This window comes from Bison bison, unplaced genomic scaffold (assembly GCF_000754665.1).
Source record: "Bison bison bison isolate TAMUID 2011002044 unplaced genomic scaffold, Bison_UMD1.0 scf7180017864267, whole genome shotgun sequence".
Lineage (NCBI taxonomy): Eukaryota > Metazoa > Chordata > Mammalia > Artiodactyla > Bovidae > Bison > Bison bison.
Genome location: NW_011494839.1, coordinates 1622145 through 1647000, shown reverse-complemented (window position 1 = coordinate 1647000; position 24856 = coordinate 1622145). Strand labels below are relative to the sequence as shown.

The 24856-nt window shown below is 37.8% G+C and overlaps 1 protein-coding gene across 4 annotated transcripts in view; it reads left to right on the top strand.

Moving 5' to 3' along the window:
* CSPP1 (centrosome and spindle pole associated protein 1) overlaps positions 1 to 24856 on the top strand; it is a 113642-nt gene that overhangs the window by 1623 nt on the left and 87163 nt on the right. For all 4 annotated transcript variants that reach the window (XM_010848454.1, XM_010848452.1, XM_010848451.1 and 1 more), the window contains exons 2-4: positions 12293 to 12401; positions 14311 to 14410; positions 24197 to 24300. In XM_010848454.1, the coding sequence (XP_010846756.1) occupies positions 12303 to 12401; positions 14311 to 14410; positions 24197 to 24300 (303 nt within the window). In that variant the 5' untranslated portion in view covers positions 12293 to 12302. The remainder of the gene's footprint in view (positions 1 to 12292; positions 12402 to 14310; positions 14411 to 24196; positions 24301 to 24856) is intronic.

Below are 24856 nucleotides of genomic sequence, written 5' to 3'. Positions count from 1 at the left end.
GGATTGCTTTTTCCCTCTAGTTTTTTCTTTAAATTAAACCTCCAGTTTTGAGTCACTTAGTTGGCTGTTGCATCAAATGATTCTTTGGTTTTACAGGTTGTCCACTAGTGATGGCAGATGGGATCAGCACAGCTCCAGGTGCTCCGTTGCTAATACCTATACTATGAAATAACATCTGCCCCCTCCCCCCACTGGAAAGTCATTTAAGAGTTCTTTAGACTTCATCTTCAAAAGTAGCCAGAAAATTCAAGTGACAGGTTAACCCAGAAAATCTTTTGCAGTTAGTGAAATTAGGGTATAACTAAGAACATTCAGAATACCACACACACAGTTCAGGTGATGCTGGTATAGTGATGGGACAGCAGTGATTGAGAATGAAAGTAATTAGCATGCACATTCTCTGCTGGGGAAGACTAAGGGGAAGCAGGTGGTCAGCCTAGAAAAATATTTCTCAGTGGATTTCCTATGAAATCAGTGTGTCTTGGGTTTAACTTTGAAATAAATTTAAAAATTGGGGGGAAAAAAAGGGTGGTTTGAGTACAGCATTTCTCAAATGAAGATTTTAGACTTAACCTGATTAACTATTACAGACTTTGAGCAGATTGCAGATTATCCTTTAACCTTTCTGACTTAATTTCTGATTGCTTTCCTGAGTGGGAGACAAAAGTCTTTGAATAAATGTTTTGGAAGTTTTGCATAACCAAAAGTTTATCTAATTTATGTTACTGTTCTTAGCATTAATGATGTATTATTAACAGTTACTAACAGACTTAGTTGTGCTTTTATAAATTTGTGTGCTCTCTCTATCCTAACCCTCAGTTTCCTTTCTCCTTCCAATAACATGGTATTTACTTCTTAGCAATATTTAGAGAGATTTGTCAAAGTTTAGATAGGCCCTTGGAAGTTTCATTCATGTGGATGTCATCTGCAAGGAGAAAAAGATTTAGCACCTTTCATTAGGTGGAAAGATCTCCATGTGGATGGGAAATGAAAAACATTGTCTTGGTTCAGCTCAGAACTCCCTTTTTATCTTCTAAGGCTTTTTCACAGGCTCCCTGCTGCACCCCACACCCATATATAATCACTCCCTGCTGTTCTGTTCTCTTGCACTGCTGCTAAGTCACTTCAGTCGTGTCCGACTCTGTGCAACCCCATAGATGGCAGCCCACCAGGCTCCCCCGTCCCTGGGATTCTTCAGGCAAGAACACTGGAGTGGGTTGCCATTTCCTTCTCCAATGCATGACAGTGAAAGTGAAGTCACTCAGTTGTTTCTGACTCTTAGCGACCCCATGGACTGCCGCCCACCAGGCTCCTCCGTCCATGGGATTTTCCAGGCAAAAGTATGGAGTGGGGTGCCATTGCCTAGGGTCTCTTTTTTTCCTGACAGCCTCTTTTATAGCTTTAAAAATCATTTAAAAAACTACTAACCCTTTTTTTTTTTTACTAACATGGACTCTACTCTGAATTCCAGACATATTCAGATTGTTTTCTTGATACCACTGTTGGATCCTTTATGGATGGGCACCTCACATCAACCCCAGTCTGGCTAGACTGTGAGCCAGTGTGGCAGGGGACATAATGTCCCCAAATTTGAGGGCAAGGATCATATATTACACTTTTCATTCCCCTAGCATCTAGAGCAATGTCCTCCTTTGGGGTGGGAGTTACTTTCCCTTCGTAATACTTCCATAGAAGGGTGGAAATTTGCACTTCACCAGAGAGAGAAAGGATGGGAACAATATTTTCCCTTCCTTTTGTGGTTATGAGATTGGGAGAAGGCATCAGGCATACTCAGTTCTTTCTGGTTTCTCTGTTTTTTGGATTGACTCAGGTTTTTCAGAATGAATATGTTTCTGGTCAGCTTATATTACTATCTATATAATAAGCATGAAGGGTCTATGTTTAAAATTTAAAGATATTGATTTGGATTATGATAAATAAGTATCCTTTGTTGGTGATATAAATCCCAGTATACTTTGGATGAGTACTGATACATGAATACAAAGACTATGAAGATACAATGAGAATTAATAAAACAGTTGTGATTTATTGATTTATTTTAATTAATTAGGCTGTGTCAGGTCTTTCTTGTGGCATGCAGAATCTTTTAGAGTCATGTGAAATCTTTTGTTGGGGTGCCTGTACACTCTCTAGTTGTGGCATGCAGGCTCTGGAGCACACGGGTTCAGTAGTTGCACTACGCCGGCTTAGTTGCTTCACAGCATGTGGAATCTTAGTTCCTCAACCAGGGATGAAACCCACGTCCCCCTGCATTGCAGGGCGGATTCTCAGTCACTGGACCACCAGGGAAGTCCCTGGTTATTGATGTCTATGTGACAAAGGTACCGTACAGTTTGTATGTACTGAATCATTTCATTTTTTCTTCATAGCAACCCCTGGTGTAGGTAGTTCCACTTTACAGGTGAGGGAACAGAGGAACAGAGAAATTAAGGAAAACATTGAGGTCAATCACATATGGAATTGGTTTCAAATCCATGTCTTTCACTTAAACTGATTTCCTGAAAACTGGTTATCATCTACATACTATATATACAGCTAGTGGGGAGAAAAACTGGTAATATCTTGGGAAAAGTATGAACGATCTTACATTGTAGAGTGAAGGAAGAATGAAGAATCCCATTTAGATTTCCTTAGGTTGATCTTCCTTATAACTTAATCTCGAAATTGTAAACCTTTTTTACTCAATTTTGTACTTAGACTGTATCCATTAATTCAGTCTCTGTGATTCATTAAGTAATTCTTGAATAAATTTTTAGTTGAAATATGTTTTATGTAAGTTGTCACATGTTTTTAGGAGTGAGAAGGAGAAAAATGGCCATGACAGCTAGAGGCCGGCATGTAACCAAGGGCTTGGTGTTGCTAGAAACTGGCCTGACAATATTGCTTAGACTTGGTGTTCTTCTGTTGAAGATACACAGTTGCACAGAACATCAATATCAGACAGAGCTGCTCTGTGTCCATGGTAAATCAAGTGAAAAACAGTACTACTCCACCTTCATGTCCAAACACAGATGAAACAAGAGTGTTGTCCCAGCCACAAAATAACTAACGCCCAGTTGGTAATGATTGCTGCTGCTCTGGAGAAGGCAATGGCACCCCACTCCAGTACTGTTGCCTGGAAAATCCCATGGATGGAGGAGCCTGGTATGCTGCAGTCCACGGGGTCGCTAAGAGTCGGACACGACTGAGCGACTTCACTCTCACTTTCCACTTTCATGCATTGGAGAAGGAAATGGCAACCCACTCCAGTGTTCTTGCCTGGAGAATCCCATGGACGGAGAAGCCTGGTGGGCTCCAGTCCTTGGGGTTGCACAGAGTCGGACACGACTGAAGCAACTTAGCAGCAGCAGCAGCAGCCTGACAGCATTTAGTCCTGAGCAAAGCTCTGCTTCCTTAAGCTAGCTAGCTAGTGTGTGCTCAGTCATGTCTGACTCTTTGTGCCTCCATGGACTGTAACCTGCCAGGTTCTTCTGCCCATGGAATTTCCCAGGCAAGAGTACTGGAGTGGGTTGCCATTTCCTCCTCCAGGGGATCTTCCCGACCCAGGGATCGAACCTGTATCTCTTGCATCTCCTACAAGAAAGAGGTGGGTGGATTCTTTACCACTAATGCCTTCCTTAAGCCCTCCCCCAAATCAACTAATACAAGCCCAGCCTAAGAGTCTTTCTTTAGTTTAGTCCCTCAGTCGTGTCCGACTCTCTGCGACCCCATGGACTGCAGCACACCAGGCCTCCCTGTCCATCACCAACTCCAGGAGTTTACCCGAACTCATGTCTGTTAAGTCAGTGATACCATCCAACTGTCTTATCCTCTGTCATCCCCTTCTCCTCCTGCCTTCAATCTTTCCCAGCAGCAGGGTCTTTTGAAATGTGTTAGTTCTTCGTATCAGGTGGCCAAAGTATTGGAGTTTCAGCTTCAGCATCAGTCCTTCCAATGAACACCCAGGACTGATCTCCTTTAGGATGGACTGGTTGGATCTCCTTGCAGTCCAAGGGACTCTTCAAGAGTCTTCGGCAACACCACAGTTCAAAAGCATCGATTCTTCGGCTCTCAGCTTTCTTTATAGTCCAACTCTCTCATCCATACATGACTACTGGAAAAACCATAACTTTGACTAGACTGACCTTTGTTGGCAAAGTAATGTCTCTGCTTTTTAATATGCTGTCTAGGTTGGTCATAACTTTTCTTCCAAGGAGTAAATGTCTTTTAATTTCATGGCTGCAGTCACCATCTGCAGTGATTTTGGAGCCCCAAAAGATAAAGTCTCTGTTTCCACTGTTTCCCCATCTATTTCCCATGAAGTGATGGGACCGGATGCCATGATCTTTGTTTTCTGAATATTGAGCTTTAAGCCAACTTTTTCACTCTTGTCTTTCACTTTCATCAAGAGGCTCTTTAGTTCCTCTTCACTTTCTGCCAAAAGGATGGTGTCATCTGCGTATCTGAGGTTATTGATGTTTCTCCTGGCAATCTTGATTCCAGCTAGTGTTTCATCCAGCCCAGCGTTTCTCATGATCTACTCTGCATATAAGTTAAATAAGCAGGGTGGCAATATACACCCTTGACGTACTCCTTTTCCTATTTGGAACCAGTCTGTTGTTCCATGTCCAGTCCTAACTGTTGCTTCCTGACCTGCACACAGATTTCTCAAGAGACAGGTCAGGTGGTCCCTGGTATTCCCATCTCTTTCAGAATTCCCCACAGTTTATTGTGATCCACACAGTCAAAGGCTTTGGCATAATCAATAAAGCAGAAATAGATGTTTTTCTGGAACTCTTGCTTTTTCAATGATCCAGTGGATGTTGGCAATTTGATCTCTCGTTCCTCTGCCTTTTCTAAAACCAGCTGGAACATCTGGAAGTTATGGTTCACGTACTGTTGAATTCTGGCTTGGAGAATTTTGAGCATTACTTTACTAGCGTGTGAGATGAGTGCAAATGTGCAGTAGTTTGAGCATTCTTTGGCATTGCCTTTCTTTGGGATTGGAATGAAAATTGACCTTTTCCAGTCCTGTGGCTACTGCTGAGTTTTCCAAATTTGCTGGCATATTGAGTGCAGCACTTTCACAGCATCATCTTTTATGATTTGAAATAGTTCAACTGGAATTCCATCACCTCCACTAGCTTTGTTCATAGTGATGTTTCCTAAGGCCCACTTGACTTCACATTCCAGGATGTCTGGCTCTAGGTGAGTGATCACACCGTCATGATTATCTGGGTCGTGAAGCTCTTTTTTGTACAGTTCTGTGTATTCTTGCCACCCCTTAATGTCTTCTGCTTCTTTTAGGTCCATACCATTTCTGTCCTTTATTGAGCCCATCTTTGCATGAAATGGTCCCTTGGTATCTCTGATTTCTTGAAGAGATCTCTAGTCTTTCCCATTCTATTGTTTTCCTCTATTTCTTTGCACTGATCACTGAGGAAGGCTTTCTTACCTCTCCTTGCTGTTCTTGGAACTCTGCATTCAGATGGGTATATCTTTCCTTTTCTCCTTTGCTTTTCACAGCTGTTTGTAAGACCTCCTCAGACAGCCATTTTGCTTTTTTGCATTTCTTTTCCATGGGGATGGTCTTGCTCCCTGTCTCCTGTACAGTGTCACGAACCTCCGTCCATAGTTCATCAGGCACTCTATCAGATCTAGTCCCTTAAATCTATTTCTTACTTCCACTGTATAATTGTTAACACCTTCTTAATAAGATACTCCAGAGTTCCCCATGGTGGCGTTGACATCCCTCAATTTGATGAGTAATAAACCCGGCTAGTTTAACTATAGTAATGTGCCTGGTGTTCTATGGAGGGTATTACCAGAAGAAAGCTTATTAGTATTTTTGACTCTTCAATTTAGTATTTGAAATGTTATACTCTAATCAGGTTAGACAGCAGGGCAAAATTAGAGATAATTAAACATGTACTTATATCTGCTAAATTTTATATTTTAACTATGGCATCTTTTAAAAAAATTTATTTATTTATTTAGGCTGCGCCTTGTCTTAGTTGGGGCATGTGAACTCTTAATTAGTTGCAGCAAGTGGAATCTAATTTCCTGATCAGAGACTGAACCTGAGCCTCCTGAACTGGGAGGGCTGAGTCTTAGCTACTGGACCACCAAGAAATTCCCAGCTAAGGTATTGATATATTTTATGCTCACTACCACGGCTTAAAAAATGTTTATTGCTATGATAGCTGTTCAGTAAAATCAGTTCTAGAATTTATAATTGATGTTAAGTTATTGTAATAAAGAGAAATCCACTTATTTATAAATTCAAAGTCTGGTTAGAATTAAGAAATGAGCATGTTAAACTGATAATTATTAACAGACCTTAATTAACTCTTTAACAGAGTGAAAGAGGCCTGTAAAATGGTTTTTGTTTTTAGATTTAAAGACATTTCTGCTTAAATTCTTTATAAAATCCTATAGCAAATTATATTATTATATATGTATTATCCCATCATTATCTTTTATTTTTTTCAGACATAAAATACTTAGGAAAACTAGGAGGTTTTAAAAAGTGACTTTTTCACTTGAAACTACTCTTTGCTGTTGAACTGTTTTGAATTTTTATTAGGAAAAGCTCTTTTGTGAAAAACTGCACTTAACTCTTCTTGGTTTGCAATATATTTTGCTAAGGCCACATTTTAAAATCAGTGTTCTTTTTGGAAGTAAATAATAAAATGAAGTTCACATTATGTACTACTTAACTGTAGTAATATAAGTTTCAACATACTTCTTTTAGGTAAAACTTGCTTTTCTACATTTCTTCAAATTATTACTGTCCTCCGAACATTAAGAGCTTCCCTGGTGGCTGAGCTGGTAAAGAATCTGTCTGCAATGTGGGAGACCTGGGTTCGATCCCTGGGTTGGGAAGATCCCCTGGAGAAGGGAAAAGCTACCCACTCAGAATTCCATGGACTGGAGAATTCCATGGACTGTACAGTGCTTGGGGTCGCAAAGAGTTGGACACAACTGAGTGACTTCCACTTTCCAAACATTAAATTTTGTGGATGCCTTTTTCTTTGGCTCTCTTGGATTTAATATTGTTTACTACATTTTTTCTCTTTTCTTTTGTAAATTACATTGACTGGGTTTTGCTTTGTATCCTGTTTTAATCCTTCTTTGTACTCCCCCCCACCACATACCCCAGCTTCAATTCTTCCGTTACCACCTCAAATGAACATTCCTATCATTTAGTTCTGGATCATCTTTTGTCCTTGTCTGCCTTAATTTTTCAGATCTTCAACTATTATCTTTAAAATTATTAACTTTTAAACAAAGGTTTCTAATGTGGTCCTCTTGAATCTGTTGGAAATTTCCATCAGCTAGTTGGTCATCATCGGTGACTAACTGTAACTTAACACAGTGAAACCAAACCTTGCCAAACTACCCAGCTTCTTCTGACTTATTTCTGTCCAGGAGTCTATTAATGTTTAGTTTCCAGGACTTAAAACTTCAGTTAGCACTGGCTCCTTTCTTGCCACACATTGAATTAGTCATTAATTTTTGTGGATTTTTCAAGGATTTATTTTAAAATAAATTAGTTTCAGTGAGAAAAAGATAGTTTTTTCAAAAACTGGTGCTGGAATTTATATCCAGATTCAGACAATTGAACATTGATGACCCTGACCTTAAACATTTGAAATGGATCATGGGTATAAGATGTAAGAAATAATACATGTAAGAGAGGTGGTTATAAAACTTCTAAAAGAAAACGTCGTTGTTCAGTTGCTAAGTCGTGTCCGACTCTTTGTGACCCCATGAATTGCTGCACGCCAGGCTTCCCTGTTGCTTCTTGACCTGCATACAGATTTCTCAGGTGTCAAGTAAGGTTGTTTGGTATTCCCATCTCTTTAAGAATATTCCATACTTTGTTGTGATCCACACAGTCAAAGGCTTTAGTATAGTCAATGAAGCAGAGTAGATGTTTTTTGGAATTCCTTTGGTATTTCTATGATTCAGCATATATTGGCAATTTGGTTTCTCGTTTCTCTGCCTTTCCTAAATCTGGCTTGTACATCTGTAAAAGTTCTCCATTCATGTACTGTTGAAACCTAGCTTGAAGGATTTTGAGTATAATCTTTCTAACATGTGAAATGAGTGCAGCTGTAAAGTAATTTGAACATTCTTTGGTATTGCCTTTCTTTGGGGTTGGAGTGAAGACTGACCTTTCCAGTCCTGTGGCCATTCTGAGTTTTCCAAATTTGCTGGCATTATGAGTGCTGGCATACTGAGTGCAGCACTTTAACAGCATCATCTTTTAGGATTTGGAAACATAGAAGAAAATATTTGTGATCTCAGGTTAGGCAAAAGTTTCTTACATATGATACAAAGGCAGAAACATTTGATTAAAAATTGATGATAAATAGATAAATTAGACTTCATAAAATTTAAAAACGTTTGCTGGTTGGAACACATAACTGCACGTGTTCATAGCTGCTTTATTTATAATTGTCAAAATCTAAAAGCAGCCATGCTAGCCTTCAGTGTGGGGTGAAGGAATGGATAAAACTGTGGTACATCCTGACACTGGAATACTTTTCAGTGCTATAAAGAAATGAGCTAAAAAGCCATGAAAAGTCAATGAGAAACCTTAGTAGTATGTAATAGTAAGTGAAGGAAGCCAATTTGAATAGGCTACATACTGTGTGTTTACAACCATATGACATTCTGGAAAAGGCAGAACTATGGAGACAGTAAAAAGATCAGCAATTGACAGTGGCTGGAGGGGAGGGAGAAATGAAAAGGTGGAATACAGAGTACTTTTCGGGCAGTGAAACTACTCTGTATGATACAGTAAAGGTAGATCCATATCATTATACACGTGTCCAGACCCATAGAATGCACAGCGCCAAGAATGAACCCTGATATAAACTGTGGACTGAAGGTGGTATGATGTGTCAGTAGAGATTCATCAGTTGTAACATGTGCCATTCTCGTAGAAGATATTGATAATGGATGAGAGACTACATGAGTCAGGGCAGGGGATATAAGGGAAACCTGTACCTTATGCTCCATTTTGTTGTGAACCTAAAACTGCTGTAAAAAAAGTATTAAAAAAAAGAAGACATTAAGAAAATTTTAAAACAAACTTCGGACTGGGAGGAAATATTTACAAAAGGTGTTTGATGAAGGACTTGTGTCTAGCTTATATAAAAGTTTTTTTTGTTTGTTTCTTGCATCTCAATAAGAAAACAATTTCATTTTAAAAATGGGCCTGAAGATTTGAAGACTTTGGGCCAATGGTTATATATATGGATATGTGAATAAAGACGTGAAAAGATGTTCAACATCATAGTCATTGCTGCTGCTAAGTCGATTCAGTCGTGTCCGACTCTGTGCGACCCCATAGATGGCAGCCCACCAGGCTCTCCTGTCCCTGGGATTCTCCAGGCAAGAACACTGGAGTGGGTTGCCATTTCCTTCTCTAATACATGAAAGTGAAAAGTGAAAGTGAAGTTGCTAAGTCGTGTCGGACTCTTAGCGACCCCATGGACTGCAGCCTACCAGACTCCTCCATCCATGGCATTTTCCAGGCAAGAGTACTGGAGTGGGGTGCCATTGCCTTCTCCTTCATAGTCATTAGAGAAATGAAAATTAAAGCCACAGTGAGAAACTTTAACATACCCACTAGTGAAGTGAAAGTCGTTCAGTCATGTGCGACTCTTTGTGATCCCATGGACTATATAGTTCATGGAATTATCCAGGCCAGAATACTGGAGTGGGTAGCTGTTCCCTTCTCTAGGGGATCTTCTCAACCCAGGCATGGAACCTGGGTCTCCTGCATTTCAAATTCTTTACCAGCTGAGCCACCAGGGGAGCCCAACATACCCACTAGAATGACTGTTGAAAAGACTGAACGTACTAAGCATTAGCGAGGATATATAGCAATTGCAACTCTCATACACTGCTGGTTGGAATGAGGGGAACAGTTTCTCAAAATGTTAAAACAGAGTTACAGATGACTCAGCAGTTCCGCTCCTAGGTATTTATAAAACAAAGTTGAAAACACATGAAAGCCTCTATACAAATATTCATAGCAGCATTATTCTTAAGCAAGCTTTCAAATGGAAACAACTCACATGTCTAGCAAGGTATGAATAGATAGAAAACATTTCCATATAATTGGATGCTATCTGCCCTGCCATCCAAGAGACACAGGAGACGTGGGTTCCATCCCTGGGTTGGGAAGATCCCCTGGAGGAGGAAATGGCAACTGACTCCAGTGTTCTTGCCTGAGCAATCCCATGGACAGAGGAGCTTGGCGGGCCACACAGTTCATAGGGTTGCAGAGAGTTGGACACAATTGAGTGACTGAACACGCACAGTAGTTAAAAAAAAAAAAAAAAAACTACTTACTGATAGATGCAATTATAAGGATGAATCTTGGAAACATTACATTAAGTGAAAGAAATCATATAGAAAAGACATCTATATGAAATTTCCAGATTAGGGAAAATTAGACAGAAAACAGATCTTTGCTGCCCAAGTCAGGGGTGGGAGTGAGGATTGACTGCAAAGGGGCATGAGAGAACTTTTTTGGGGTGATGGAAGCATTATAAAGTATGACTGTGGTGATAATTGTACTACTGTGTGGATTTACTAAAACTTCTGTTCACTTAAATGAGTGAGTTGTGTGGGATGTAAGTTATTCCTTAAGAAAACCAACAACTTTGGATTTAAAAAATCCAGGATTTACAGAAAAAAAAAATTTCATGAAGTCTTAACAATAAACTGAAAAATGAATCAGTGGCAACTGATAAATATATATGCAGGGAGTGATAAAATTTGGAAATTAGCATTTTGCAGGCATCAGGAATCAAAGATGAGATCAATTAAGAATCACCAGTTGATGCTAAATCTTGGAAATTTTGTTCAGGAGCAGAATATTTACATGGTGTAAAAATACTATTTTATAGACTGCTTATTACTTATAAGGAAACAGTAGTGCAGAGATTAGTCTTGACCACCATGTGATAAAAAGTAACATCACTAGTAAAGAGCAGGTGAATGTGTGTCCATCATTGTTGACACCTTTAGGACACATCACCTATGTACTATTCTTTCTGATGATGCATAACCTGAATTTAGTCACAAAGAAACATTAGGCAAACTCCAAATAAGGACTGTTCTGTTAAAAGAGTAGGTGGTGGGTGGGCTGTATTACAAAATATTAGTGTCATAAACAACAGTAAGGTTGTAGAAATGTTCCAAAGTGATGGGTAAAGAGACATAACAGTGAAATGCTATACCTAACCTAGACTGGATCCTAGATGGAAGAGAGAGAAAAATATGGTGTAGAGGATAGTATTAGGTCAGGTGACAATGATGGAACATGGACAATAGATTAAAAAATGTTACTGAGGTTGACAAGTATGTTGAGGTTATGTAAGAAAATAATTCTTAATACACACTGAAACGTTTAGGGGTAAAGAGCGCTGATATATGTAATTCATGCTGTGAATAACTTTAGAAAAAAATGTGTGAAGAGGACAAACTTGTATGCACAAAGGTAAAGCAAGAGGTACAAAATCTTAAGCAACAGAGAATGGATAAATAATATACGGTATTCTCTGTACTATTCCTTTTGTAACTTTTTTGTAAGTTCAGAATATCTCCAAATGGTTAAAATAAATTTTAATAAAAGTGTTTTGATTTAAGGCTCAAAGGTTTTTTTTCTGATGTGGTGGTAGTTGTTCATTTTCCTTTTTATTTCTTTTCTGATATTTTAAAGTATGTTGTAGGTTTTGGGGGGAGTTGAGATTGAAAGCTGGTAGGCAAATTTCATTCAAGCTTGTTATCAATTTGATAACTGACACTGAGTACTAAATGTAGACTAAACCTGTATGTTAATAATTAGCCTAAAGATATTCTGGTATAGCTATGCTCACTGAAGGGTTTTTAAATATTTAGACTGTGAGCTTTTTTAAAAGATAATTTTATTTTTGGCTGTGCTGGGTCTTCGTTGCTGTGCAGGCTTTTCTCTAGTTGCAGAGAGTGGGGGCTGCTCTTTAGCTCAGGTGCTTGGTCTTCTCACTGTGGTGGCTCCTCTTGTTGTGGAGCATGGGCTCTAGGGTGTATGGCCTTGTTAGTTGTGGCTCCCAGGCTCTAGAGCACAGGCTCAGTGGTTGTACACAGGCTTAGTTACTCCAGGGCATGTGAGATCTTCCCATATCAGGGATTGAACCCATGGCTCCTACACTGGCAATCGGATTCTTTATGACTAGGCCACCAGGGAAGCCCTAAAAATTTATTAAAAAAATTTTTTTTTTATTTTTAGTATCTTCAAAATGGCTGATAATTTGGATGAATTTATTGAAGAGCGAAAAGTCAGATTGGCCAGAGACAAAGCAGAATTGGAAAGTGATCCACCGTACATGGAAATGAAGGTAAAGTTAATCATTTTCTTCCAACGTGTTTCATTAAATTGTCTCTGAAGATTACCCTCTTTAAATGCAAAATTTCTTCTTCTGGGAGTGAGAAGCTTGTTTCATATTTTAGTTTAACTGTGCTGTTGTTCTAAGTCTGAGACCCTGAACCTGGATAAGATTTCAGTAATTTTGAATGCAATTTTTCTTCTGTGGTGTTTTGTACCTCACAGTTTCTCTTCTCTCTTATTGGAGTTTTAATTAATAATTTATGTGCTTTCTAACATGATTAGGAGACTAGTTCTAATGCAAGGAATTTTCAGAATATAAATAGATGTAAAAGCAATTTCTTATATTCTTTGTGAAAAGGTTCATTTTTTTAATGAATCAGTATCTTAAACATTTTTGAAATCTACAAAAATGAATTTATAAGGATAGTTTCTTTGTGTATTTACTTTTCAGAATATAAATTTGTTAAAATGTTTCTGAAAGCAGTGTCTGAAAAAGCTTTCTTAAAACTTTTCTAGCTTTGATATTTATTGAGACTACTGGGTACTGTGCTGGGCTCAGAGAATATAGCCATGGTCTAGACAGATGTGATGCTTTCTCCCGTGGGCTCAGTGTGTGTAATGAGAAACAGTGTGTATCTTAATCTATGCCATATGGGTCATCCTAATTAGAGGAATCGGATATAATGACTTGCCCAAGACAGTCTTGATTTTCTTGTTGTTCCAGTGTCTCATCTGGTTTAGCATTTGCCCTGGACAAAGGTATCCTGGTGGAAATGATAAATAACACGGACACCATAATTATAAAATAATTGTATTCATATAGCTAACATTTATTGTGTGCTAACTATGGGTGAGGCATAAAGTCTTTAGCGGTTACACTGATACTTCACATCATGAATCTATGAGATAAGTACTGTTGTCATTTTCCAAACGAGTAAACTGGTACATAGTGACGTTAAGTATGAGACTTAGGTGACAGAATAGTAGAACTAGGCTTTGACCCCTGGCAACCTGAATCCAGTGTTTATTCTCTTAACTATCTTTCCTTCCATAGTACCTGCCATGTACAAGGTGCTGTGCCAAGGACTTTACATGTATGATAGCATTTAATCATAAAATCCCAGTGAAGTAGGCAGAATTTTTGTCTGTTTTACAGATTCCAAAAATGAGGCTTACAGGGTTAAGTAAATCGTCCAGGCATGTACAGGATTGGATTCATGTGTCCAGCTCCACATTTTATGCCCTTAACCATTCTCTAGTACTAGGACTGACAGGTTTAGGAGGGAGTTATTAGATAGCTTTAAATATAGCTTTATTATGATTTCTACTCACTCCAGTGTTATTGCCTGGAGAATCCTAGGGACAGCGTGAGCCTGGTGGGCTGCCATCTATGGGGTCGCACAGAGTTGGACACGACTGAAGCAACTTAAGCAGCAGCATTATGATTTCTAATACTATAGAAGATAGATAATAATCTTCAAGTCTTTAGGTCAAGTATCACCTATTCATTCAGGCCTTGCAGTTCCTCCGTTATCATTTCTGGGCCTCCTTACAGTTGTTCTTTTTTTTTTTTTTTCCTGTTTCTCCTCTGTATCACTCACTACATATAACATAATCTAATTGTGTGTTGTATTTATTGTTTGTTATCACAGTAGTTTATAAGCTCTGTGATGGCAGAGATCCTTTAGTATTTCTTCACTTACCTGTTTTTGATGCCTAGGACAATATCTGGTGGGAACTCAGTGAATATTTGTTGATAAATCAGTGAGCTAAATAATAGAACATGGCAGCACTAATAAATACCTTTGAGTAATTCCTCAAACCTTACACTTAAATTTTGTTTTAAACATACTGAAATTAATTGTACATTTTTGGAATTTTTTTCCCCCACTGCTTTGTAAATATTATGTCTCTTTCAGGGAAAAGCATCAGAGAAGCTTTCTGAAAACAGTAAAATACTAATTTCCATGGCTAAGGAAAACATACCACCTAACAGTCAACAGACAAGGCGTTCTTTAGGTATGCTAAACTGAATTTAAGATATTCTTAGCAGGCTGTCATGAAGGAGCTTTGTCTTGTCAGAAAAAAAGACAATTTTTGAATTCTAGTAACTCCTTCCTTTCTGGAATCTTATATGTGACATTGTGGTCTACATATGAAATACAATGTATACTGAGAAACTTGTTCTCATTGTAACTGTTATTGTCTTGGTTATGATTTATGGAAATCATAGCCATAAGTAGGTATCATAATTGAAAATTTTGAATGGAAATTGTGTGAGAAAGTGTTAACTGTTGAATAATGGTGGACTTGCTTTTATTTAAAAATCAAAGAACTATGCTTAAAAGATAGAAAATATTACTGATGACTATTTTGAAATTGTAAATAAGTTAATATTTAGCTATATTGAGTCTTTGATTATGGTTTGGTGTGAAAATATTTGGGATACTACCTCATTTTAGCTTTTTGGTAGGTGTATTTTTTTTTTTTTTTAAAGAAAATATATGAATATTTAAAAATTACCTTGTGAATTACTGATGATAACTGAACCTTTTTCACATTAAAGGAGTCAAATATGATTAATCCATTTGGTTAAAGCATTTCTCATGTGGATGACTTTTCATGGCCATGAGTATACTCCTAAGTTGTTAGTTGCTTTGCATTTGTATTCTGCTAGGAGTACATGGGGATGTTGGCCAAAAGACTGCTGAATAGTTTAGTGGGCTCTCTATCTCTACTAGAAGAATGCCATACTTTTAGTATCATATATATAGAAAACCTTTTCCATTCTGAGTCTGTTACAAATTATTGGCTAATATATAGCTTTTGCAGAGAAGGCAATGGCACCCCACTCCAGTAGTCTTGCCTGGAAAGTCCCATGGACGGAGGAGCCAGCCTACCAGTAGGCTGCAGTCCATGGGGTCACTAAGAGTTGGACACGACTGAGCGACTTCACTTTCACTTTTCACTTTCATGCATTAGAGAAAGAAATGACAGCCCACTCCAGTGTTCTTGCTTGGAGTATCCCAGGGACGGGGGAGCCTGGTGGGCTGCCGTCTATGGGGTCGCACAGGGTCGAACACGACTGAAGTGACTTAGCAGCAGCAGCATACAGCTTTTGAAGGAGGAAATAGCAACCCACTCCAGTATTCTTGCCTGGAAAAATCCCATGGACAGAGGAGCCTGGAGGGTTATATAGTTCATTGGGGTTGCAGAGAGTCGGACACGATTGAGCACGCACACATGCCTGCAGCTTTAGTGAACTAAGTATTATATTTTGGTTAAGTGCCTTAATCTCTAAGGCACTCAGTTTCTTTATAACATAAAGAGGTTAGATTATCTTCTAGCCCTAAAATTTTATGAATTGAAAATTTAATTATTCTGAGAGAGAGTTTTTTGAAAGTTTGATAGTAGGTTCTCTCAAGCACTAAGGTGAATCACTGACTTTCTGGAGTTATGAGTTGCTTTGGAATGTGGCTGTCATGCCTTTGCAACCTGGCATCAATTATTTAAGCTCTTTGTTTCCTCATCTTAAGAATTGTGTCTATCTTAAAAGGTTATTGTGGCAATAGTTGAATATGTATGAAGAGATGATTGGTGCATTATTGATGGACAGTAAATATTAATTTCCATGACTTTTTACTTTTTTAAACTAGGTTTTTTATTTTTTATTTATTTATTTTTTAAAAATTAGGGCCGCCTGGTCTCCGCGCAGCCCGGGCCTGGGGGGGGAGGAGCCGAGTGGCACATCGCGGGCGCTCGCCCGCCCCGCGCCGCCCGCTCATGCGCCGCCCCACCCGGCCCCCCTGCCCGGCCGCGGCAGCCATGGCCGCGCGCTCAGGTTTTTTATTTTTAAGAACTATATTAAAACTTATTCTTTATTACATTCACAAATCATGTAGAGTTTAAAGTCCAGCTTAACAGATAATGACTTCTCCCTCTTCCCTAACTGGTATCCCTTATTCATTCACAGGACTTTATTTACCATTAGTGTGCTCATTACTCCTTAATCTCTATCCTAATTCCAGTTTCTTTGGTGAACTCCAGACCTATATGTCTAATGTTTTAATGACATCTGTACTTGGATGTCTTGGACTCAGAATCAACATGTGCAAAATTAACTTGACTCCTTTCAAACTTAAGTGAGCTGGTTTTGTGGTCATCTTTGACCTTTTCCCCCTTTTTGTATCCCACAGCGAATAATTACATAGTTCAGAGATTCTAACATCTAAACCTCAAATAAGCTGACTTTTCTCTAATTCCATAGAGATCATTTTATGTAGGCGTCCATTGGCTTTCACTTAGATTTTTTTTTCTAGTGTTCTTTTTGTTGTACAATCTAGCCTTCTCTATTAAGTCTCTGCACTGCCAGTTGATGTCCTCCCCCAAACCGAATCTGATCATGTTAGTCTCTATTTCAAACCCTTCAATGGATTCTTGTTTCCGTTATGGTGATTTTACTCTTTTATTACCTTTACCAGATTGTGTTGGCCATCCCTACCTTATACTCCTGTGACATTGGCTCTTCCCTTGAAGAACAGTTTTGAACTCGTTCAGCTCTCTATTTTACCCCAGTAGCACCCCAGCTTTTCTGCCATTGTACGTTCATTGCTTAACACAGTGTCTGGCACTTTGGTGTTTAGAAAAGATATTTTGAATGAATGAAGTTCCCATGGCAAAAATAAGCAATTTTTTAGGTGTATAGAATTTAATTTTCTGGATTATTTTTTTTAATTGCCAACTGAAGTATAATTATTTTTGATGCACATTGAATCTTTCTAAAGAATAATAATTTGATTTTGTATCTTCGAGCATTCAGTTACTGATTTCTTGCCTGGATAATTGTGGTCTTAAGATTAGGACAAATACTTAATTTTTGATGTTAGGAAAAATGTAAAGTAACTTGGCAACAGTTTTCTGTAAGTGATTCGAGGAATTATAAAACAAACTGGGCTAAAATTTATACATTTAATTAAGCTCAGTGACACCATACTTTGAGTAATTAAGCATAGTAGCTATCAGTGATAGGTAAACTGGCAATATTTGTTTTAGCCAACGAAGACTGTCTATTGATAGCTCATTGTACAGCTGTCATGTACTGCTGCTGCTGCTAAGTCTCTTCAGTCATGTCCGACCCTGTGCGACCCCATAGACGGCAGCCCACCAGGCTCCCCTATCCCTGGGATTCTCCAGGCAAGAACACTGGAGTGGGTTGCCATTTCCTTCTCCAGTGCATGAAAGTGAAAAGTGAAAGTGAAGTCGCTCAGTCATGTCCGACTCTTAGCGACCCCATGTACCACTACATTTTTATGATTATGTAAATTCATTTCTGTTAGACGATGATATTCATGGATAATGCTTATCCATGTAGCTCCTTCTTCCACCATTTATACCTCTGAGCAAAGGATTTGAGGAGTGTTAAGACTTCTGCAAGTCTTAATCTACAAGACTTCGCTTACTTCAAATACCAGGTGCAAGTGTGGGGTTCACAGGCCATCCTTCCTTCAGATGAACTGTTTCTACCACCTCAAGTTTGATAACTCTCTAGATGACTCCCAGAGCTCAGGAAAGTGCTGTATTTATCATTACCGGTTTATTACAGCAAAAGGATACAGATCAGCCAGCCAAAGGAAGAAACATACAAAACAGGGCCTGGTCTGGGAGGGTCCGAACGTGAAGGTTCCATCAGCCTCAGGGATGTGTTACCCTCCTAGCACATTAATAGGTGACAGTATAGAGTACTGCCACCTAGGATGCTCACCTGAGCTTTGGTGTCTAGAATTTTTACAGGGGTTTCATTGTATAAGCATGAATGATTTTGTCACTGTCCATGTGGCTCATTCTCTCCAGATCTCCTACTTTCCTGAGGTCAGGCTGATGTCACATGGGTCAAAGGGCCAACACTCCAATTACATGTTTGATCTTTTTGGTGTGAACAGTCCCTATCTGTATTATCTCTTTAGCTTAAACCATCTAGGGACTCATTGTGAGTCACCTTATTAGTATCAACTTAGAGGTTTGTTCTGGGGACCTGTCATGAGTAACATATGATCTCATGACTCAGAAGATTCCAAGAATTTAGACGTTACCTCCCAGAGACAGAGGCTAGCTAGATTCTTTCTTATACACAGCATGTGCATGGCTTAGTTAATATATGCTGATGAAATGGTGTCATTGATAAGGAGTTGGTTAGAATTATTTAGATTTAATGAAATTATGAGAAAATCGGCTGAAAACAATCTGTAAAAGCAAATGCTGTTTTCCATTTCCCTAAACCATTTCTAGGCATAATACTTGTTATTATTTTATTTAAAAGTCCTAAACCTTTCTGACCAGCTCATTTTCATGTTTCATAAGCATTATTGATGAGAAATGCTTCCTTTAATCTTTTAAATTTAGTTCTGTTATACCTCAGTCAAAGATCATCCCCTCATCCTGTCTCTTCTTTAGAGAAGTTGAACATTTCCCTTTAGATTGGTTGAGGATTATTCTTTTCATTTTGATGTTTTATATCCTGGAAGACATTTTTAATAAATAATACAGTAAATACTTTCAACGTTTTTTTTGTATGTGTGTATTTTGACTTTACATCCATAGATTTTGTACCGCTTTTAAAGTGTAGTTCCTGGCTCAATGATAGGGATGAGAGCATTGCTGTATTTAAGGGTTTTCCCCCCTTTGTTTTTCATTAAAGAAATAAAGGAAAATATGCACATGGTAAAAAAAAAAAAAATTGACACAGAAGTATATAGCATGAGAATTGATGATCCTCCTAACCTTGTCCTCTGGTTATTTAGCAGTTTCTTGTATACAGTTTCATGACTAGACTGCACACATGTGTATAACCCTCTCTTCTTTTTCTGTATATGGTAGCATAAATCCTGTTGTGCATTTGAAGATACCACCATTTACAGTATAGGGGCATGACCATGACCTCTTGAGATTAAAAAGAACCTTGCTGTTTATTGACAGACCTGGAACAGTTATTGTCTGCTGCTAGGGTTTCCACTGCAGACTGGCTGTTGGTTGCTGTCTGGAACTTAGCTTGTAAATAGTTTCTTACACTGATAAAAAGAATGGGTCATTGTGCCTAAACTTTATATAAACCATATGGTTTATGTAGAGTACCTGCTTTCTGTCTGTAGAGTCTGGAATTTTGGTACGTACTAGGCAGAGGGTGCCTGAGTGACCAGTTCCTATTAAAAACCCTGGGCACTGAGTAGGGAGCTTCCCTGGGAGACAACACTTCACGTGTGCTGTCACGGCTTGTTGTGCAGGAATTAGGCACGTCCTGTATGATTCCACTGGGGAAGAACTCTTGAAGTTTGAACCTAGTTTACCCTGGACAGTGCCACATTCCTCTTAGTTTTGCTTTGTATCCTTTCAGGGTAATAAACCATAATTGTGAGTATAATGGCTTCTGCATTCTATGAGTCCTGTCAAGTCAACAAACCTGGGGATGGCTTTGAAGACTCCCAACACAGTCCTTTTCAGTCTTTATTTTTTCTGGTTCCTTTCTCTCTCCCTCACCTCTAAACTTTGGATACTCCAGAATCCATCTTTAATGTTTGTAGGCCCTAGGTGTTTTTTATCCATCCGCCATTTCTAGGCAGTATCTCTCACTCATATCAAAGTGCCATTGATTTCAGGCTCCAGAACCTCCAAAATTTATTTTAGTTTTCATTCTTAGAAGTCAAGTAAATCTGCAAGCAAAAAGTTTGCAGATTATTGAAGTAAGAAAAAATTTTATTCTTGTTACTAGAAATTAGTATGATTTTTAAAAATTATTCTAAATACAGTTGTGCTTATGGAAATTTGGAAAAGAATTATAAGGAAGGAAAATTACATTGCTGCAATTTAAAAATAATATCAGCAAAGAAACAACAGCAGAGTTTCATATTGCAGCGTCATTCTAGGGTTTAACTAAAAAAGATTTTGGATATTAGACAAAATATAAGAAAATTGTTTTTACTAATTTTTAGTAGTACGTTTAATTGTCACTCCTTGTAGCATGTGTGGTCTTGAGTGAGTGAAGTCGCTCAGTCATGTCCGACTCTTTGCGACCCCATGGACTGTAGTCCCCCAGGCTCCTCCATCCATGAGATTCTCCAGGCAAGAATACTGGAGTGGGTTGCCATTTCCTTCTCCGGTTTCTCTTATTCAAAGCTAAATCCCAAACATTCTGCCTCTTTGTTGTAGTTTGTACAAGTCAAATGGGTCCTTTGTAATGATGTCTTTTAGCTGAAGTTCTCCTCAAAGTGTTTGCATCTCTTGATAAGTCATTTGCTTATGGAAAGGCTTAGTATTATTTCCTATAATTTGTCCTTTGATTATTTTGATGTAATACTTTTTGATGGTAATATAATACTGAAAAGAAGAAACTAAGTGTTCCATGGTAATCTGTAAAGTATTTACTATGAGTGCTATTTAGAAAATTAAAACTAATTTTTAAAAGATTACATACTGTGGTTTTAAATATTTAACCCATAGCCACTATGGAAACCAGATACTTTTAATTGCTCTAGCTCTGAAGCATAATGTTAACTTAGAGTCACTGATGTTGTATTTGGTGAAGTGACATCACTTCAACTGACCCTAAGGTGACACTGATGCTTTACTTGCCCCTGGAACAATCAGAAGACAACTGCCCTGAAAAAGTAAGTTCACCATATTTTTCAGTTCCTTAAGTCAGTTAGGATCCCATTGTTAATACTTAAAGTCCACAGAATATTTAAATTGTTCTATACAGTTCTTAATTTTATGTCTATGACCTACCTCTAATATTGTAAAATATTGGTACCAGATAACAAAAATAATTAAAAACTAAGTATTTTCTGTTGACTGAACATTTAGTTAATAAAATTTTAGATAATTCTGAAGGTATTATGTATTCTCACTCATTTTTTAAGACAGTTATTACAAATACTATTTGAATCAATAGTAAAAAGCAGATACTCATGATAAACTTCATATGAATAGTAATTATAGATGAAAATGAACCATACTTTTCTTTATTTTCTTTCATATAAACCCACCAAGCAGAGTTGAAAATCAGCAGTAAAAGCCACCTTAAATACATGACTTAAAAAGATGTAAATTACTTGTTCTGCTGAGTAGGAAAGCTGAGCACGTTGGGGGGCGTCATCCTTCTAGCATTGTTTTCTTTTCCTCCTTGACACAATAATGCATCCATTGTGACCCTGTGTAACTAGAGACATGTAACTCTGGTTACTAGTCATTATGCTTACTCTTTCTATGCAATTATACTCCTAAAAGCAGAAATGAAATACTAAGAATAGTGTTTTTCTTCTTAATCTTTCTCTTACTCAGGCATTCATTCATATATTCATATACACATTTATTGTAAAGTTGAATAAAGCGTGGACCATGCATTCATGGATTTTATAGTTTAATTTCATGTCTGAAATTCCTTTCTGAATGTGAGAAGCAAGCCATTTTTCTCTTAGGCTTAAATTCTGTCTCTTTGAAAATAGGTTTTTAAATTTTCTTTGTGAGGAAAGAATGTCTTTCTCAGATGAATTTATGTGGAATGCTTTAGATTCTTCTGGAAGAGAATTGGGAGCATGAGTAAGAGGTGTCTTTAAGGAGTCCTCTGTCATACCCTCGTCATTAGGAGTTAAGTAGGCCAGGAGTGTTTATGAAGAGAATTCGGGTTTTTATGGTAGGAAGGGGAATTTAGTATTACATAAAAATCAATTGACATTCATTTATATTTATACTACTTTGGTTTTATTTTTGCTCCTGAAACATTTTAGTGATGTAACAAAGCAGTGATACTACCAGTCATGAAAAGTTTCCATCATTTAGATGCATTATGAGGAATAAGGCAGAAAAAATGGTAATATCCTTGTTGGTGTATTACTTACAGTCAGTTGTTTCATCTGTATTTCTTGTAGCTGACTTTGAGGAAAATTAATTTTGTTCAGAAATAATATTTTATACTTTAGTATTGCTTACTGCTGCTGCTGCTAAGTCGCTTCAGTCGTGTCCGACTCTGTGTGACCCCATAGATGGCAGCCCACCAGGCTTCCCCGTCCCTGGGATTCTCCAGGCAAGAACACTGAAGTGGGTTGCCATTTCCTTCCCCAATGCATGAAAGTAAAAAAGTGAAAGTGAAGTTGCTAAGTCGTGTCCGACTCTTAGCGACCCCATGGACTGCCGCCTACCAGCCTCCTCCGTCCATGGGATTTTCCAGGCAAGAGTATTGGAGTGGGGTGCCATTGCCTTCTCCGTTAGTATTGCCTAGTAGGACTAAAAAAGCGAAAGAGGCTTCAGAAATTGAAACACTTATGTGATATCGGTGCTTGACATAGTGTTTTAGTATTAAAAATATTTTTAAAGTATATAATTTGATTTTAATTGTTTTATTAAGATACAATTTACATACCATAGAGTTTACCCATTTAAATTGTACAATTCAGTGGTCTTCAGTGTATTTACAAGTTGTGCAGCCATCGCTATGGTCATCACCCCAAAATGTAATTCGATTTTTGAACTCTTGCATAAGAAGGCCCTACTCAAAATGGAAGTTTTTCTTAGAAAACTAAGATTCTTCTACAGAATTTCTATTTGGAATGACAAAACTCTAGAAATGGATAGTGGTAATGATTGCACAACATTTTCAATGTACTTAATACCAGTGAACTGTATGCCTGAAAATGGTTAAAATGTCTGTTTTACCACAATAAAAATTAATATCCATTTATATGAAATCAGAATTGGCAACTTTAAAATTTTTTGGAAATTTCAGCCTAAACCATGCATGGCTGGTTTTTTCAGACATGTTATATTCAATATCCTGTGATAAACCATAATGGAAAGGAATATGAAAAACTCCCTGGGTTGGGAAGATCCCCTGGAGAAGGGAAAGGCTACCCACTCCAGTATTCTGGCCTAGAGAATTCCATGGACTGTATAGAGTCGTATAGAGTCGGACATGACTGAGCGACTTCACTTTCATTTTTACATGTATATGTGTAACTAAATAACTTTGCTGTACAGCAGAAATTAGCACAACATTGTAAATCAGCTATACCTCAATTAAAAAATTGTTATGACACATATTCTTTTATGTTAGAATATCACATTATTAATTTTCACAGACTGAAAGACACATGTTAAAGTTGTTGTAGGTATTTTAAAAGAAATTTCAGCAGAATTAAAAGAAGAAGTAAAGGTAATTGGCTTTTCTTTGCTTTAATTTTGCTGTCCTTCAAAAAGCGAGATGGGAGGGACTTCCCTGGCAGTCCAGTGGTTGAGACCTCACCTTCCAATCTAGGGGGTGTGGGAACAGATCCCTGTTTGGGGAGCTGGCATCCTGCAAGCCTTGCAGCCAAAAAACCAGAGATAGAGCAGAGACAATGTTGTAACAAGTTCAATAAAGACTTTAAAAATGGTCCATGTCAAAAAAAAAAAAAGAAAGAAAAGCAAGATGGCAAACAATGCAGAGCCATCTATCTAAAGGGGGAAGAACTAAATATAATACACGCCCACATAGTACTATGAAGACACCTTTTATAGATGTATTAAAAACCTCTGGAAGAAGACACAGATACAGCAGTGTTGGTTGTTCTGGGCGGGAGAAGTGGGTGGGAGGGATATTTTCCATTGTTTGAATGTGTTACCTATTGAAACATTTCAAATAAAAAATTTATTATCCTGATCCAAGTCTCAGAATCTACATGACTGTGTTCCTTCCTACTGTGCTTTGTTATAAGACACTGCATTGAAATTGAGATTGGGTTGCAATGAGCTACATTGCTTAAGAAGTTGTTTTCTTTCTAGGAATTGATTATGGATTAAGTTTACCACTTGGGGAAGACTATGAACAGAAGAAACATAAACTGAAAGAAGAATTGCGACAAGATTACAGACGCTATCTTACTCAGGTAATGAGTTCTAGTAACTCGTTTGGTTTTGTGCTTTAGAATTTACCTCCTGAATTTATTTTCATAAGATTTTTTAGTCATATACATTAATATTTACATTTTTAGGGGTATCTAGCAATGTACTGCAGCGAAAGTTAAGTGATACATATGACACTGATAGAGAAAAAAATGATTCTGAGCATTGGTGCCATGAAATAACAGACTCTTGACCTTTTAAGGAGGACAGTGGGTTCTAATTTTAAATGAGATTGTAAGTTCTTGTTGTTCATGTTTTTTGTAAAGTAGTCATGGTGTAAAATAGCCCAGCCTACTACTCTCTTCCCCTCAACCATGTATTAAAATGACATGTGGAGTTCTAGTTTCTAATTATTTTCTTAAGAACTAAGCTTATAAAACGTCATTCAGCATATTTCCTTAACTATCAGGTTTTGCTTTATGGTTTAATCTATTTACTTAGTGGAACTCTTGTTTTAAGTATTTTTTGTTAAATTATATGATAACTAATTATTATAAGTTTTAAAATATAGTTTACTAGGTTATAAATGTATCTAAAACA